The sequence below is a fragment of the Rhincodon typus genome, chromosome 2 (genome assembly GCF_021869965.1).
Source record: "Rhincodon typus isolate 14 chromosome 2, sRhiTyp1.1, whole genome shotgun sequence".
Taxonomy (NCBI): Eukaryota; Metazoa; Chordata; class Chondrichthyes; order Orectolobiformes; family Rhincodontidae; genus Rhincodon; species Rhincodon typus.
Genome location: NC_063333.1, coordinates 96,007,123 through 96,025,038, shown reverse-complemented (window position 1 = coordinate 96,025,038; position 17,916 = coordinate 96,007,123). Strand labels below are relative to the sequence as shown.

The following is a 17,916-nucleotide window of genomic DNA, read 5'->3' as shown; positions in this document are numbered from 1 at the left end:
ATTTGCGTGGAAGGATGGCTACAAGCTTGTTCTTATGAGGAAGCGGGTGTTGTTGTGGCACAACGGCTATGGGAGCACACCCAGGTTCAAGTCCCACTTCCCAAAGTGTTGTCCCATAATATGTCCAGACAAGTTGATTAAAAATAAATATTACCTGTGAAGAAAGGGTACATGGGCTGTGTCTCTTTTCTCTAAATGAGGAAACAAAGCATTGACTTCATTGAGGTCTTAAATTTATATTAAAAACAAGTTTAGAATTATAGACTCAGAGGCAGTGTTTCTAAAATCACTCCACAGAGGCCATCAGTAAGTCACCCTTTATTTTCACGTGGAAAGTCCTTGGCACTGATCTAGCTCCCTCAGAGCCAGTTCTCAGAATGAACAGGATGCCTGACATTCCTGCTGTTATCTGTCAGCCAGGGCTCTCTCATTGGAGCAGATTGACAGCCCCAATCAGGGGCTGTCCACATTACAATCACTACAATTTCCACTTGTGGGGAACAGTAAAACTTGAAGCAATGAATATGAAGTAGTCATCAAAAAAATCAAAGGGGCAGTTCAGAAGAAATGGCGATCGAAAGGGTGATAAGCAAAGAAAATTTGCTACCAAAGGAAGTTGTTGAGGGAAATAGTATAGATGAGTTTAAATAGTAGTCAGATAAGCAGTAAGGAGGGAATAGATGAGGAAGGATAGGACCAGAGGGCCAGGTGGAATATAAACACCAGCATGGATTGGTTGGGCCAAATGGCCTGTTTCTGCACTCTACATTTTATGTAATATAAACTTTAAAGGTGTTATGTGTTTATTTTTCTAGATTTCTGTGTTCCTTCAAACCATTCAGCACTTTCTGTTTATGAACAGCAAATTCTTGTTTTTGTGGATGTCATGGGCCTAAGTTATGGACTTCCTTCTTTAAACTTTCCACCTCTCCCCTTAAGATTCCCTTTAAAACCTGTCTCTAACCAAACTGTCTAAATGGGCGGAATCTTCTGCTGTCACTGGTGATGAGCTTGGAGGTGGGAAGGGCATTTAATTAGGTCTAATGCTGTCAACATTGCTGCCTTCACCAGAATTACATTCTTTTTGGGAATGCCCATGGTCAGTTTTCCTGCCCCACTGCCAGTTGTTGCCATGCAGTTTGCAGCTTAAACTGTGTGGATTACTTATCGAGGTGTAGAGCTGGATGAACACAGCAGGTCAAGCAGCATCAGAGGAGCAGGAAGGCTGACGTTTCGGGCCTAGACCCTTCTTCAGAAATGGGGGAGGGGAAGGGGGTTCTGAAATAAATAGGGAGAGAGGGGGAGGCGGATAGAAGATGGATAGAGGAGAAGATAGGTGGAGAGGAGACAGACAGGTCAAAGAGGCAGGGATGGAGCCACTAAAGGTGAGTCTAGGTGGGGAGGTAGGGAGGAGATAGGTCAGTCCAGGGAGGACGGACAGGTCAAGGGGGCGGGATGACGTTAGTAGGTAGGAGATGGGAGTGGGGCTTGAGGTGGGAGGAGGGGATAGGTGGGAGGAAGGACAGGTTAGGGAGGCGGGGACGAGCTGGGCTGGTTTTGAGATGCGGTAGGGGTAGGGGAGATTTTGAAGCTTGTGAAGTCCAACCCCACCACCAAAGACATTTTTCCCTCCCCACCCTTATCTGCTTTCCGGAGGGACCACTGTCTCCGTGACTCCCTTGTCCGCTCCACACTCCCCTCCAGCCCCACCACACCCGGCACTTTTCCCTGCAACTGCATGAAGTGCTACACCTGCCCCTACACCTCCCCCCTCACCCCCATCCCAGGCCCCAGGAAGACTTTCCACATCAAGCAGACATTCACCTGCACATCTGCTAATGTGGTGTACTGCATCCGCTGTTCCCGTTGTGGCCTCCTCTACATCGGGAAAACCAAGCGGAGGCTTGGGGGCCACTTTGCAGAACACCTCCGCTTGGTTCACACTAAACAACTGCACCTCCCAGTCGCGAACCATTTCAACTCCCCCTCCCATTCCTCAGATGACATGTCCAACCTAGGGCCTCCTGCAGTGCCACAGCGATGTTACCCGAAGGTTGCAGGAACAGCACCTCATATTCCGCTTGGGAACCCTGCAGCCCAATGGTATCAATGTGGATTTCACAAGCTTCAAAATCTCCCCTCCCCCTACCGCATCCCAAAACCAGCCCAGCTCGTCCCCGCCTCCCTAACCTGTCCTTCCTCCCACCTATCCCCTCCTCCCACCTCAAGCCCCACCCCCATCTCCTACCTACTAACCTCATCCCGCTCCCTTGACCTGTCCGTCCTCCCTGGACTGACCTATCTCCTCCCTACCTCCCCACCTAGACTCACCTTTAGTGGCTCCATCCCCGCCTCTTCGACCTGTCTGTCTCCTCTCCACCTATCTTCTCCTCTATCCATCTTCTATCCGCCTCCCCCTCTCTCCCTATTTATTTCAGAACCCCCTTCCCCTCCCCCATTTCTGAAGAAGGGTCTAGGCCCGAAACGTCAGCCTTCCTGCTCCTCTGATGCTGCTTGGTCTGCTGTGTTCATCCAGCTCCACACCTTGTTATCTAAGATTCTCCAGCATCTGCAGTTCCTACTATCTCTGGATTACTTATCGCCTTGTTTTGAGGTGGGATTATCCCACCACTGTCCTTGCTTCTGAGTCCCTTACCCTCATCTCCTGTGTCCGACAGTTTATATGTTCTCTCTCCACCTGCCCCCCACTTCCCCCACCACCACCACATTACTTACTTGTGGCCTGGGTCCTCCACAACTTGACAAACACTGGAGAGGTGTTCTTCAGCAGTCATGGCCTCCTCTGTGGTGCTGCCGACTGCAAGAGTTGCCGGCCTCTGATGTGGCAACTCTCACTGGGCGGACCTCACAAAGCCCTGGATGTTCGCTCCTCGGAAAGGCCTGCTGGTGGGCTCGGCACTGCCTGATTTTCAGTCTTTCCTGAAAAGAGGCCTCTTGCTGGCTCTCCAGCCTGTAGGCGAGACACCCAACACCACAACAAAGATCTGCCCATGGTTTCCTTCTTTCGCTTTCATGCCAATTTATGGCTGATTGCATGACTGTGAAGTGCCTTGGAACATTTTACTACATTACAGACACTATATAAATCAAGTTCTTGCTTTCCTTCACAAAATACATTACATCACATTATTCTATATTAAATTGCAATTGCTACTTACGTGCCAATTTCACTAACCAGATTATCCTCCTGTGATCCTTTACAGTCATCATAGTTTTGTATAACCTTGTCTCTTTATGTCTTTGACAAATTTAATGTAATGTTCACTACTTCCCAGCCAACTGACTTGTGTTTCAGCTGTAGGTTTCCTTGCTATTAGGGATCTTGTTTAACGGAGTCGGTCAGTTCTGGTGATAAATGACCTGGCTGGTCTTGTGCCAGATATACTCAAATTTGTATTATCAGATTTAACGTTGTCAAGGTGGAAATTTTGCTGGATAAATGGTAGGAATGAGAGGGTTGAGTGATTGGGAAATCTGAGACGTGAATATCAAGTAAGCCTTGAAGGAGAGAAAGTTGGATTAGGAGGTTTACTGAGACCATGTACAGATGACTGACAAAGAAGTTGATGAAATAGCCAGAGATAGCTTATTAGTGGTCAATGTTGTCAAAGTTGTTTTTGATCTTCCATAGGATGTTGGTGTTGCTTGCTTATGGGCGAGCATGTATTGCCTATCGCTAATTGTGGTCAGGATGGTAATGATGATCTGCCTTCCTTAACCACTGTTGCAGGTATACCCATGACATTCTTCCAAGGAATTTCCCAGATTTTGATCCATTGACTATGAAGGAATGGTGATATTGTTCCTAATCAGGTTGATTTGGAGGGGAACTTGTAGGTGTGCTCCCATATGTCTGCTGTCCTGTCCCACTAGGTAGTAGAGGTCACGGATTTGGAAGATGCTGTCGAGATAGTATTGGTAAGTTGTTACAGTGCATTGGTAAATGACACACACTGCTATCACTGTGAGTGGTAGTGGATGGAGTGAATTTTAAAATGCTTGCAGCATCAAGTAGACTGCTTTATCCTTGATGGTATCAAACTCCTTGAATGCTTTTTGAGATATTCCCAATTTCCTGGGGGGGATGAATATATTTCATCATGTTACTGACTTGAGCTTTGTGGATAGTGCACAGGATTTGGAGAGTCAGGAGATGAATTATTCACTGCAGAATTACTCACTTTTGACCTGCTCTTGTAGCCACAGTATTTATTTGGCTAATCCAGTTAACTTCTGGTCAATGGATACAATATGAACACAAACTGTTTCAATATCTGACAAGTTGTGAATGTGATAAACATGGTTCCATCATCATTAAACATTCCCACTTCTGAAAATGTGATGGAGGCAAGATGATTGATGAAACAGTAAAGATGTTTGGGCTATGGCACTACCTTGAGAAACTCCTGCAGTAATTTCCTGGGACTGAGATAACAGGCTTTCAACAACCACAATCATGTTTCTTTTTACTAGGTATGATTCCATCCAGTGAAAGATTTCATCCGGATTTCCATTAACTTCAGTTTTGCCAGTGGAAAGGTTGTATGGGATAGAGAGTTTGTAAGAGTGGCCGTGGATCTGAGTGGCTATTATTATTGAAAGGTGGGATTGTTGATATGAGGAAGCTATGGAAATCAGAGGACAAAAGGTTTGGGGAGTTTAGATTTAGGTACGTGTTGCCAAGGAAGCATTGTTCAGTGTAGTTTGTATGGGAAGAATGAAGGTAGGAGATGTTTTCCAAAGATCCTAAGGTTTGAGAGGGAGCATTTGATTTTTGACGGATATGGGGAGATTTAATGAGGTGAATTATTATTACGCGATTGGGAGAAGATACGCACAAAGTTAGAGAAGACATCAAAATAGAATTACGCAATAAAAATGCAATTTGACTGCAGCAGGTAAGGCAATCTCTAGTTAGGCTTTGGAGATGGTAATATTTAAAGTGAGCCCTTGTTTTGCCCAAATTTTAATAGACTTCTCAATGAAATTATGAATAATGTAAGGTATTTATTTACTAGTAGGACAATATAATTTTTCACAACTCTTTTTCATTTTAAGAGGATTAGATGTAAACGGTTGAAAATGGAAAGTTCTATTGCTGATCTAAAGCTTCCCTAGGTTTGAGAATGGGTGGAGAGGTGGCGTTATGGAATGGTATGGTCACCTCCTTTCTAAGCATTTATTGCACCTGTTGAGACCCCGAATTAGCAGTAGTGTTTTGCAATTTTTCCCTAAAATTCTCCTATTTCACAAAAAGTAATTTATGAATATATTTACATTTACAATGATAAGACCTAAAAGGCTTGTAGAAAAGCTTAAAAGTATAATGAGTACGTTAGATGTCGATGGTAAAACATTTGTACGAAACCTTTCTGACCATTTATTTTAACCGACATATTAACCCATTTACTTTAAAAGGATAACATCTTAGTTAGAGGGGTGACATATGAATACATTAAGCATTTAATTAATATTGATAATCTGACAACAATAAGTTTCAGCAAATTATTTTATAATATTCATTGCACAGTAATTTTTTAAAAAAATGTAAACAGCATTTGAAAAGGCTGTATGTTTGACAATATCTTTAGGTGAAAAAAATTCTTACTTAATTTTAAAAACTGAAAATTGTTGTTCAAATTTGATAGGAAACGCCACTGCAATTACTGCTTTCTTTCCATTGATGATGATGAAGTAATCTTTTTTGCAATCATCTTTTTCAATAATTATTTATGAATTCTACAACATAAAATCTAGCTTTGATTCATAACAAACTTGATACAACATAACCTCAAACTGGCTGTAAAAGCTTGTCATGATTTATTTTATCGGAATTTTCTTGGAGTGAAATAGAAGTACTGTGCACATTGCATTTCTGTTCACTCTATCTTGATTCTGATTAAAACCAATAAATCACTTACCCTGCTCAAAGTGTTTATTCTGAACTTTAAACAGCTGCTGCTTCTTTGAGGCGGCACTGTTTCCCTGTCTGTTTATCCCGTTTCCAATGGTAATAGCACCACCGAGTCTCTGTATGTCTGGAACTTGGCCTGGGGTTGTTTTGGTTACATTAAGTTTACTTTGGGCTTGCCAGATATAGTGGTGACTTCATAGTGCTGAGCTGGGGAGAGTGGCCAGTTCATTACATCATTGTCTGGCATGGAGTCAGATGGGCAGGATATGACTCACACGGGCTAGTTAAGCCTTGGCTCTTATCCTTCATGTACACTGTGCTCTCATGTTCTGTACATCAGCAGGGAATTCAAGCTCGGTGATGTCCATGAGGTTTGTTATCAATTTTCAACTTTCATTTACTAGTTATTGAGCAGCTTTTAAAATCTTTACAAATATTATCTTTTGGATCTTTTCATTTGGTGTAAAAAGTTTTCCATGGCTCTGTCAACATATCAAGTGGATTGTTTTGGTTTTGCTGTATTGTTCTACTAAGTTAGTACTAGAGATATGCCTGCATGTGGATTGATAGAGTGAAGGTTCGGTGAGCAATCCTATATACAATGATGTAATGCATAAGCTCCTAATTAGCTCAGCAAGCTGAGAGTAAAGGGCAGGGGAAGTATTCACCTGGTCTCTAGAGGATTAGCCTGACACTTATCTGTAGCTAACAGCTGGCTGTAACCACTGACTTATCTTAAGTCAGTCGGACTTTGAAGCTCTTTAGCGGTAAGGTGTTAATGTACTTATTGAGGTGTTAGGTAACCTTGCAAAATGTAGTGTGTTATAAAACGTAAACCGAACATCTGTTTTGTCATACAGAGTCTTAAAATGCTTCAAGTTTTTATCTCACATGTCGGACTAATTTGGTTCAAGTGCATACAGAAATTAAAATGCTTGCTCTGAAGTAGATCTGCCCAAAAAAGATATAGTTATAAAATGTCTGGCTGTACAGTTTTTGTAACTTAGTACTGACATAAATACACCTAACACAGACACAATGCAAATTAAGCTTACTGTAGGAAAAACTTGTTGATTCCAGGTGACTGGGAGCAATTCTGCATTAATTTAATTTAAGAACAGCTGAGATAAAAATCTGAGCCACCTCACTTAAGAACAGTCATAGTAGGAAACGTCTAACAAGAAGCATAATTGTATTTAAGCTATGCTCAGGCATTATAAAACAAAGAAGCTTTTCAGTGCTGCCTTCCATTGCAAAGCATTTTAAACTCTTTTCTTTCTATACTTTTTGTTATTTTTTCTGAAATTGGTTTCAGTTCTGTTGATTGTTTATATTATTGTTAGAAGGCAGTCAACATATAAAATGCCACAAAGTTGATTTGCTGTCATTTGCCTTTTTAAATGTTATTGGAGCTGTGCAGAAGATATTCCTTTTACCAGACATATGCTATGCTTACCACTGGGTTAGATACAATACATATAGTTCTTTCTTTGCCCATTTCTTTAAGATGTCTAAAGTCATAGATAATAACAAAGAAACTAAAATTCCAAATTAAAAGGGAAAAGATATTTAATAAAACAGCTTTAAGTGTTTTATTGCAGGTTTCTAGTAAAACTAAGATAAAACAAATGTTTTGTGAGACTTCCAATTTTCAGTTTTTTTGTGAATAATTTTAGATATAAATTTTGAAACTGTATCAGTCCTATTCTATAGTCAAGAAACAGGCAGAAGATTTGTTTGTCCATCTCTATCGGTGACACACTATTAGCAGGCCCAAGTAAGTGGGATGACCCTAATATTGTTCCTCCATACCATTCCCACAAACCTGCTTCCATCACCAATTCACTTTTTCTCCATGTGAAGAAATATGTCCTCCAAAGGAACTTTAACCGATGTACGGTATAAATGCCATGCAATGAATCTTAAGAAGTGAACCTGTACCCTTTTACGATATGGCACAGGACCTTGGTGCACTAACCCAGTTTATTACTAATGCACCTTTCTCACTTTACTTTAGCATCCTAGACGATAGTTCAAATGATGTAAGTGGCTTCCAGAATTCATGTCATTTACAATTTATTTAAAATGTAGTAGCTGAAAGTAGCAGACATTTGATCAGTAATAAAACCTGGCCTTGTATGTTTTGATAGGGAGTAAATGCAAATGATGGATAGGAATACTTAAAAATACTGTTTTTATTTTGACAGGGGCAGAGGTGACATTTCAGTATTTAAGGTACTTGAAGTTTTACAAGTTATCGATTGTCAGCCAGTGATATATCTGGATTGGATCAATCATTTTGTGTACTGTTAAGCTGTTATTTACTTTCTACATTTTAGCATAGACTACACTTAACAGGATTTACCCTATAAAGCTACAAAATAACATTTGTTCAGGACAGTTGAACAAAAATGCAGATGACCACCAGGAATTAGAGCAATATTAGGACCACAATCAATCTCCCACGATTTTATCATAAAACTGATATTACACAATGCAGCATTGCAATGATTCTTTATTCCATTTTATCTTAATCAAAAACACAGAATAAAAAGCATAAAAACAGCCCATTTATGATTATTTATACTTCAAATTAGCTACGTTCCATTCTAAATTCATCTTCCAAGACTGTCACACATACCTTTATCTTTTCTCCATTATGTGTGCATCAAACCTTCCTTTATTTAAAACCGTGCTATCTGCTTTAATTCCTTAAGATGGAAGGAAGTGTGTTTCTTTCTTGTCTCCTGAAATTTTGACTTCTAGCTGGTTTGACCTCACCCGAACACCCGTTCCTCTCAGGTAAAATTGTACATCATGGGGCGAGGGGAGGGGCATCACAGAAGAATCAAATTCTGCCTGTACTCAGAAGTCCTCAGATGTGCACTCATAATAAGGGTCTCTCAGGAATGGCGACCCTGCCAATTTGATCTTCTCTAAATCAGCATTTTTGCAGCCAATTTTAATTTTTAAATTTGCATCCCTGCTTAGATTAGATAATTCAGTTGGTAGAGAGAATCAAACTTGGTACCTTCCTGCTTGGTGTGGCCAAATGCAAAATAAATAAATGGTTAAAGCATTGAGGGAGCATCATTTCCATGTCTGTATTTTGCGTTATTCTGGTTATTTGCCCTATAACAGGTGTGATTGACAGAGATGTGGCTAAACTAAATCAAAACTGGTTGTTTCTCCCTCGGTAACGTGGGCAATAATATATTCACTTCTGGGTGGCAGTAATCAAGTTGATTAGAATTCAGATATTATAAAGAAGGACATGTTACTTTTATGGTTATAGTGCTTATGCACAGACCACGGTGACAATAGGACCTAAGGAAACTGCGAAATTATGTAAGATCAAATACTTTGAGGTAGATATATCAGAAAAATCATCTTCAACCCAAGGACAAATTTTTGACTTTGGTTTATTCAATACTGGTATCTTTTTAGTTATTAAGAATTAACTTAATACTAGGAGGTTCTAAGCAAATTGAACAATTGAGAACAACTAAAAGTTCGACAGCAAAGAATAAATTATCTATTGAATTGCATTTTTCATTTAATCATCCACCTAATTTTAACTAAATTCATTAGCCAATCAAACCCAGCTGTTTTACAACTGATTGACTGACTGAATTTAATTTGTCTGAGCTGCCGGGCCCAAGAAAAACAATCTGAGTCAATTGGAACTGAAATTACTTAGCTATGTAGTTTCCACATATAACTAAATCAAATTTGTTAAACCTTTGACATTGCTCAAATTGTGTGGAACCAATACAGACTTTCTTTTGAATTGTCAAATGTATTTTATTTTAGTATTACTGCAATACTGTAAAACAAAGATTCTTCACATTAGCTTACACACACCTAAACTGACTGAGTTGCTCTAATCACCTGGAATAAGAAATTTGCCTTAGGGCAGATTGTTGTTTCTGTAAAAGAAGTTCAGTCTTCCCTTTCTCATGAATCACTTGATTGCTTTGCATGTCTGCACAGGACAGACACTGTTGGCTCTTTGTTTTAAGGCTCGTTGTGAGGTAAAACCATTTTATGGATGTCTCGAAAAAGAGATTTGCTTTTGAGCCAGTTAACAGGTACCGCCTTATTATTTCTGTAGAAGAAAACAGGTAGGGAATCCCAGTTAAGAAGAAAAACTATCTTAAACTGTGGGACCATGGTAACACTTAATAAATAGATACATGTGCATGTATAATTGTCAGGTGATAGAAAAACATTGAGCACTTGTTGGTAAAAAAAACCATAAATAATTAATAATAATACATAGTTTGTTGTTTATTTGGATAAATTCACCTCAGTGATAGCAACAACTTGAATTCATTTAACATAAAAAGACGACCTGCAGAAAGGAATGTGCATGTTATCCCCAAGGACAAGGCTAAATGGTGTAAATCATCAGTCTAGTTTGACATTCAGCACTGGAGAAGTGGAAATCACATTCAATCAAGTATTGGGAAGACTGAAGCAATCATTTCTGATCCTTACTCAAAAATCCATTGCCGAGATCTTCTCCTTGGCAACAATTGAGGCCAGTCTGGTCACAACCCAACTCGGAGATAAGTTTCCAACCACGTATTTGAACAATTCTTAAGACCACCTGTGTATCATCACCCAAAGTCACCTCTGCCTCAGCTCACCCTTTTTCGTGCTTTTTAAAAAAACTTTTAGACTTATTTCAACGTATTCTTTGCTAGTTTCCAACATTGTACCCTCTGTTTATCTTTATTAAATACAGTTGCTGTGTGGATTTAAATTCAAAATGAGTACAGCACAATGCAAGTAGTAATTGGTGAAAGGTTGGGTGTGGGTCAGGCAGATATTCATTGTTTTACATTCTGACCTGAGCCTCACTGGAAATCAGAATTATATCCTAATGTGATCCTCAAGTGGGGAGCCTGGTGAGAGATCTGGAATCCATTGACTCTGTCAGCAGGTTTTGCGCTGGCCCTTTAACCAATCGCCATTTTAACATCTTGCTATAATAAAACAAAGAACTGCAATTGCTGGAAATCTGAAACAAAAACAGCAATTGCTGGAGAAATTCAGCAGGTCTGGCAGCACCTGTGGAGAGAAAGCAGATTTAACTCCAGTGACCCTCCTTCATAATTAGGTTAACATCTTGCTTCTGGGTTTCCTGACCAATCAGAGAAAATAAGCATGATGATGTGAAAGGAAGGATTTCAATTTAAAGTGACCCTGGCTATGGTCAGATTGGCTGAACTGTACATTGATTTCTGAAGCTTCAACAACCGCAGGAATGGAAAATCCAAGGAAGACTACACCAACCTATTGTTTGACCTTGCTCTTACTGGAGAGCCTGCTGTGGGACTTGACCAGCAAGGTGATGTTTGCCAAGGAGTGAAAGGCTTTGCAATCACACAAGTACAGATGGGAGAGGGTGAGAAAGTGAGAAGCAGGAGTATAGTACCTTGGACATGGGTGCAGTGCTTCAAAAGATTTAAGGACAACGTGAGGACCAAAAAGGTGTGTAACATAGAACTTTTTGGCACCAAGTCCCATAATTAGACTTTCCCATCATTCTCTTGCATAAAACTTAAATTCCCTCTCCAGTCACCACCTCCCATCTTCTCCTGGGCAGTCAGAGCTCACAAGTTGCTACCTACCATCTTGTAACTGTGCTTTCTAGTCATCCTGTCATTCTTTCCCCCACACAATCCATCCCTGGCATTTTAATTAGACTGTCAAGGTCAGCGTTTATTGCTTATTCCTGATTGTTCCACTAGCCTTGAACCTCGGGAGAGCTTTATCTATTCAGTTTCACTATTTGAAAGCTTCCCAACCTGTGAGTTTCACTGAACAACCAGACACAAAAAATAACTGCAGATGCTGGAATCCAAAGTAGACAAACAGGAGGCTGGAAGAACACAGCAAGGCAGGCAGCATCTGGAGGAAAGAAGCAGCCAATGTTTTGGGTCCTGAAGAAGGATAATACCTGAAACGTTGACTTCTCTTTTCCTCCAGATGCTGCTGTTCTTCCAGCCTCGTGTTTCTCTACCACTCACTTAACACCCATCCTGGCTGTTGGTGTTAACTTCTCGTTTTTGGACTGACTCCAAAAGCAGGAGAGATTAGATGAGGAGAATCACAGTCTGTCAAGTCAAGAAAGCCAATTGGACCCTCCAGCAATCAGGTAACTCATTGGTTCTGATGGGCTTTTTGTCAGTATTGGGACCCAGGACCATGAAGTTCTGGTTACCAAGAGCTGTCAGCCAGTCAAAGGTCAACGGAACCCAGAAACACAGTGGAGGTAGTGTGGTTGCTGCTTGTACAATGCCTCTGCCCTGGACTCCTAGGATGGAGGATTGCCCATGGGAGAGCTATGAATCATTTTGGGCAGGGTGGTTTCTGAGGTTGGAAATTTCAGTGGGGAGGAGGTTAGGAGATCAAAGGGCAGAGGGGTCACACTCAGTGCCCCCGCCCACCACCCCCCTCCCCTCCCACCCTGTCCTATATCCAGTTCCTTCATCTGTATTAACCTGCACAGGATTGAGGGAGCTCCCAACCAACTGACTGCTTGCCTACACTGGTCAACCAGATTCTTTCTTGCCCTGCCTGGAGCTGAAATAATTCTGTACCAGATAGAAATTGTCTCTTAAGTGGTCATGAATTGCCTGATCCTGATTCATGATTCTGATCCTGCCAAATTGCTGATATTTTCCCCAGACGGGGGAAATTAATGCCCTGCTTTGCAGACAAGGACCTGGAGATATTGTTGGACGAGGTGATGCAGAAGTAGGATTTTTTCTTCCCCTAGGACCAACAGTGGTCCACCACTATTCAACCCAATTAAGTTTCTTTTTTTTAGCCTATTGCCTCTGGGAATGGAAGATTCCACCTGTGGTATCACTGTACAGGATGGTGGTGAGACCACCCCTAGAGTACTACATAGAGGCCTTGGACTCCGTATTTAAGACAGGATATCGTTTCAATTGCAGGCATTGAGAGTGTTCACTAGGTTGACTCATGGACTGAAGGAGTTGTCTTAGAAATGTTTGAGCAGGATGGGCCTATAATTTGTGGAATTTAGAAGAATAAGTAGCGATCTTATTGAAATATGCAAAACTCTGAGAGAACTTGAGACAGTAGACAGAGTCATAGAGTCATACAGCATGGAAACAGACTCTTCGGGGTTCGTGCTGAACGTAATCCTAAACTAAACTAGTCCCACCTGCCTGCTCCTGGCCCATATCCCTCCAAACCTTTTACATTCATGTATCCATCCAAATGTCTTTTAAAAGTTGTAATTGTACCAGCATACACCACTTCATCAGTAAAGTTCGTTCCAAACGCAAACCACCTTCTGTGTAAAAAATTCACCTCTTATGTCTTTCTTAAATCTCTCTCCTCTCACCTTAAAAATTTATCCACTAGTCTTGAAATTCCCCATTTTAGGGATCAGAAACCTACCATCAACTCTATATCTCTCATTATTTTATAAACGTCCATCAGGTTCCCTCTCAACCTCCTACATTCCAGTGAAAAAAGTCCCAACCTATTGAGCTTTTCCTTATAACTCAAATGTTCCGTACACAGCAACATTCTGGTAAATCTCTTCTGAACCTTCTCCAGTTTGATAATATCCTTCCTATAACTGGACACAATATTCCAGAAGAGGCCTCACCAATGTCCTGTTCAATCTTAACATAATATCCCAACTCCTATTCTCAAAGGACTGAGCTATGAAGGCAAGCGTGCCAAACATCTTTTTAACTATCCTGTCTGTGTGTGATCCAAGTTTTAAAGAATTACGTATCTGCACCCTTAGGTTCCTCTGTTTTACAAGACTACCCAAGACTCTACCATTAATTGTATAAACCCTATCCTTGTTTGTTGTGCAAAATACAATACCTCATATTTATCCAGATTGAACTCCATTTGCCATTTTTCAGCCCATTGACCCATTTGATCAAGATCCCTTTGTAATCTTAGAAAACCTTCTTCACTGTCTACAATGCCACCAAATTTGGTGTCATCCTCAAACTTATTAACCATGCCTTCCATATTCTTATCTAAATCATTTATATAAATGACCAAGAGGACCCAGAACCGATCCCTGTGGAACATCGCTGGTCACAGGCCTCCGGTCCGCAGAGCAACCTTCCGCCATTACTCTCTGTCTCCTGCCTTTGAGCCAATTATGTATCCAATTGGCAACTCACCCTAAATCCCATGTGACCAAACTTTACTAATTATTACACAGTCTACTACACAGAACCTTGTCAAAGGCTTAACTAAAATCCAAATAAACAATGTCTACTGCTCTGCCGTCATCAACCTTTTTGGTAACTTCCTCAAAAAACTCAATCAAGTTTGTGAGACACCATTTTCCTCGCAGAAAACCATGCTGACTGTCCCTAATCAATTTTTGCCTCTTTAAATGTCCGTAAGTCCTAACTTTTATAATCACCTCCAACAATTTACCCACAACCGAAGTCAGACTCACAGGTCTGTAGTTCCCTGGTTTCTCCTTACAATCTTTGTTAAACAAAGGTACAACATTAGCCACCCTCCAGCCATCAGGCACCTCACCTGTAGTTATAGATGATGCAAATATTTTTGCAAGGGGTCACGTAATTTTCTCCCTTACTTCCCACAACATTCTGGGATACATTTGATCAGGTCCTGGAGATTTATCCACCTTTATATTCTATTCTCTAAGACTTCCTGAACTTCCTCTTCTGTAATGTGAACTGTTTTTAAAACATAAAAGTCTATTTCTCAGCTTTCTCTAGACTCTATTTCCTTCTTCACAGTAAAAACTGACTGTTGCCCCTCATCAGGGAATCTAGAAGAAGGGGGCACAGCTTCACAGGAGTGTGTCTTCAATCTAAGACGGAGATACAGAAGGATTTTATTTCTCTCGGAAGTTGTTCGCCTTTGGAGATCTCTGACTAGTTCATTGAGCATATTTAAGATATTGATGTACCAGGAAGGTGAGGGAGTCAGGCAGGAAAGTAGAGTTGATGCCTTCAACCAGTCAGCCATGATCTTATTGAATGGTGGAGCAGGGTCAAGGGATTGATCAGCTTACTCATGCTCCCTTTCCTTTCCTTACTATGTTTTTATGTTCTTACCTTGTTGACCTCTGGCAAGTTCCAGACAGTTCAGGAAAGCCAGAAAATGCTGTTAAGGCCAGAATTCGGGGTTAAATCTCTCTTCATTTAATTAAGGAATTAAATATTGAAATATTGAAATAATTTAGCTGCCAGCTCCAAGCCAGTTTCCCGCTGGCCTGCAAAGGTTTGAACCCAGAAATAGGCGAAATCATGTCAGGTTCCTAATGCGATGTCACCTTTTTCGGGCTTTAAACATTTCCTTTCCTGCATCCAAACATGTGCCACCACAACCCCTTCCCAACCCCACCCCACACCCCATGTCAGTTAAAATTTGGCATTAGTGTTTGTAAACTTGCCTTCCCTCGGGTTAATCCAGTTCATCCTGACGACCATCGACCACGATGTAGTGTTGTACGATGAACCAGGGCACTGAGCTCGTCTGAAAAGGATAGCACACGTTCTCTCTCGTGTATGTGCTTGGTAGGTGCAGCTGTCATTAAAGGTCAAGTTCTCTGACTGAAAATCCTTAGATCACAGGGTGGAGATTTATGGTGGGTAAGAACACATCCGGACCAGCAAAGATATAAATAAGCTTTCTGCCTTCCTTGTATTTCATCCCAACTCAGATCAAGTACCATGCGCAGATCACCACTTTGACCGTAACTTACATTGGCCATGAGCCCAACAGCATCACATTTCAAAGGCAAGGATGATGATAAATTTATTTTATTGGGAATGCAAATCAATGATTAGAGAGGTACCAGGTGAAAGGAAATTGGGGCAGGACCAGATAAGTGTCACGGAGTTTTAGACAGGAATTCTACGGAATCACGGAGACTCTACAGACCTTTAGAAATGGTGGGGTGGTAACCTGGTCCAGAAGTCCTCCCCCTCTTTCTGAGACATTACATTTCTGCCTGTAGCAGAAAGGGAGCAGGATGTGAATCACAAACATGAGAACCCCAAATGCTGCAAGGACATTTTAGCTCAGTGCTGAGTTCAGACAAACCCAAATTTGGCTTTAGAACAGGACCTTAACACATAGTTTGAAAGTTATGAAGTTTTAGAATAGTTATAAATACTCTTGAAGGTTTGTGGAATCATCAAATTATTTAAAATACGATAGTTTAAAAATAAATGTGTCATCGAAGATTCAAAACCTCAAGCTGTGAAGTTCCCAGCGGTTCGAAACAAAATTCAAAGAGCTTACCTGTATCAATGAAAATTGATCATCTGCTCTAGCAATTACATTAGCTGTTTGTTGACATTACACCAACCACTATCATTGTACCGTTGTTAATGTTGGCTGTTCTCCACAAACTACGCTCACTAGAGTAGAGCGGGGTTTCCAAGTAAACAGTTTGGCTGACAGCTCAAAAACATTGCACTGACTCTTTTTTTTTTGCTGAATTGTGTTGAGTCTTTTTGGAGGTATTTTTGCCGAAGGCCTAGCTGGTTTTCTTACTGTATCTTATCAAGCATACCCTTATGGTGTCCCTGAGGTCTCATTCTAGCCCCATCTTACTGTCCACCATTCCCAGAACAACTGTCTGCTCAACAGATATTCTGGAATTCACCAGCATCCCTTGTGTCCGCACCATCTTTAAAAGCTTGTTGTCAGGGGTGGCATTGCATGGTTCCTGACTTTTGCCCTGTGCCTGGCCGATAGGGGAAATCATCACATTTCTTTGTTGGCCTGAGACCTCTAGGTATTGTTGGACGAGGTAGTGCACGTGGTAGGATTTCCTCTTCCCCTCGGGACCAGCAGTGGAGGCCTTGACTGTGGACCATGGCAGCATGGTCTGGGCGTGCCAGCCAGGCTAAAGCAGTCTAAGCCATCTGGAGAAAGGCCCATCACTTTAGATCCGAAGCTAGCTATCTGATGGAACTGGGATGGAAACAATTCTTGGCATCATTTCTTAATGTTCAGGTGAGCCGTCTCTCTATAAACCCCTATCATCTTGGGATGGTTAAAAAAGTTAATCAGTGTATAGACTTATGAGAAATAAGAACAATGATTAAAATCACATTGTTTACTGACAATTAGTGTAATTTCACTTGTCATATAATGCTCAGGATGTGCTTGACTGTAACAGAGAACTGCTCATCAATATTAAATGTGGATAATACATTCCAATCCTAGCTCTTTGCACAGCTCCTGCAACAGGTGGAGAATGACCCATATTTAAGAATGCAATGCTAAGGAGGTTTATATTCTCTCCCACATTCAGAGAACAATGCTTGAGGTCCACAAACTTTTACTTAAATCCTAAAATAGATTGCAATTTTATATTGATTCCCTGACGTTTGTTATTTTTATATAATTTTGGGTGGCTTCAAATATCTGGGTGCATGAGGATGTTTATTCTGACTTACAGGAACATCTATGAAATTAAATTTCATTTCGTTTATTTTATGGTCAATGAAATTCAAAACGTTGTGATATAATTACAGAATCCTATGTCCTTGTATATCACAGTCCTATCTGCAAACTCCCTTCCCTTTCTGAAGTTCATGCTAATGTTATTGCCTCCCAAATATATGCCAATCTTTCTTGTTTGAAAGGTGTTTGTATCTGTCTGATCAATTTTCCGCCCCTAACGCAGTACTGAATTATCGAAATCATAAGTTGTTTGTGACTGTGACCAAGGCAAACTAATTATTCCTCATCTTGACCTGTTTCCAGTCTTTGACACAGTTGAGCCTCCAATGCCTTCCACATTCCCTTCCTATACCTTCCTTCTGCCATCTTTCTGGATGGGGCTGCTGTCACCTGCATCCATGCATTTCTATCCAGTCATAGCCTGAGAATCATCTGCAATGGCTTCAGTTTCTGTTTCTTTGCCATTACCTCCAGAGACAAGAACAAGAATTTACAACCCTCCATCA

The 17,916-nt window shown here is 40.9% G+C and overlaps 1 protein-coding gene across 3 annotated transcripts in view; it reads left to right on the top strand.

The window, feature by feature from the left end:
- The window catches only part of creb5b (cAMP responsive element binding protein 5b), a 408,265-nt gene that overhangs the window by 206,362 nt on the left and 183,987 nt on the right, over positions 1-17,916 (top strand). The window contains exon 1 of one of the 3 annotated variants that reach the window (XM_048615081.1): positions 6,278-6,306. The exons of the other annotated variants lie outside the window; for them this stretch is intronic. Within the exon in view, the coding sequence (XP_048471038.1) occupies positions 6,296-6,306 (11 nt within the window). The 5' untranslated portion in view covers positions 6,278-6,295. Of the gene's footprint in view, positions 1-6,277; positions 6,307-17,916 lie in introns of those variants that run through there. 3 annotated transcript variants of the gene reach the window in all.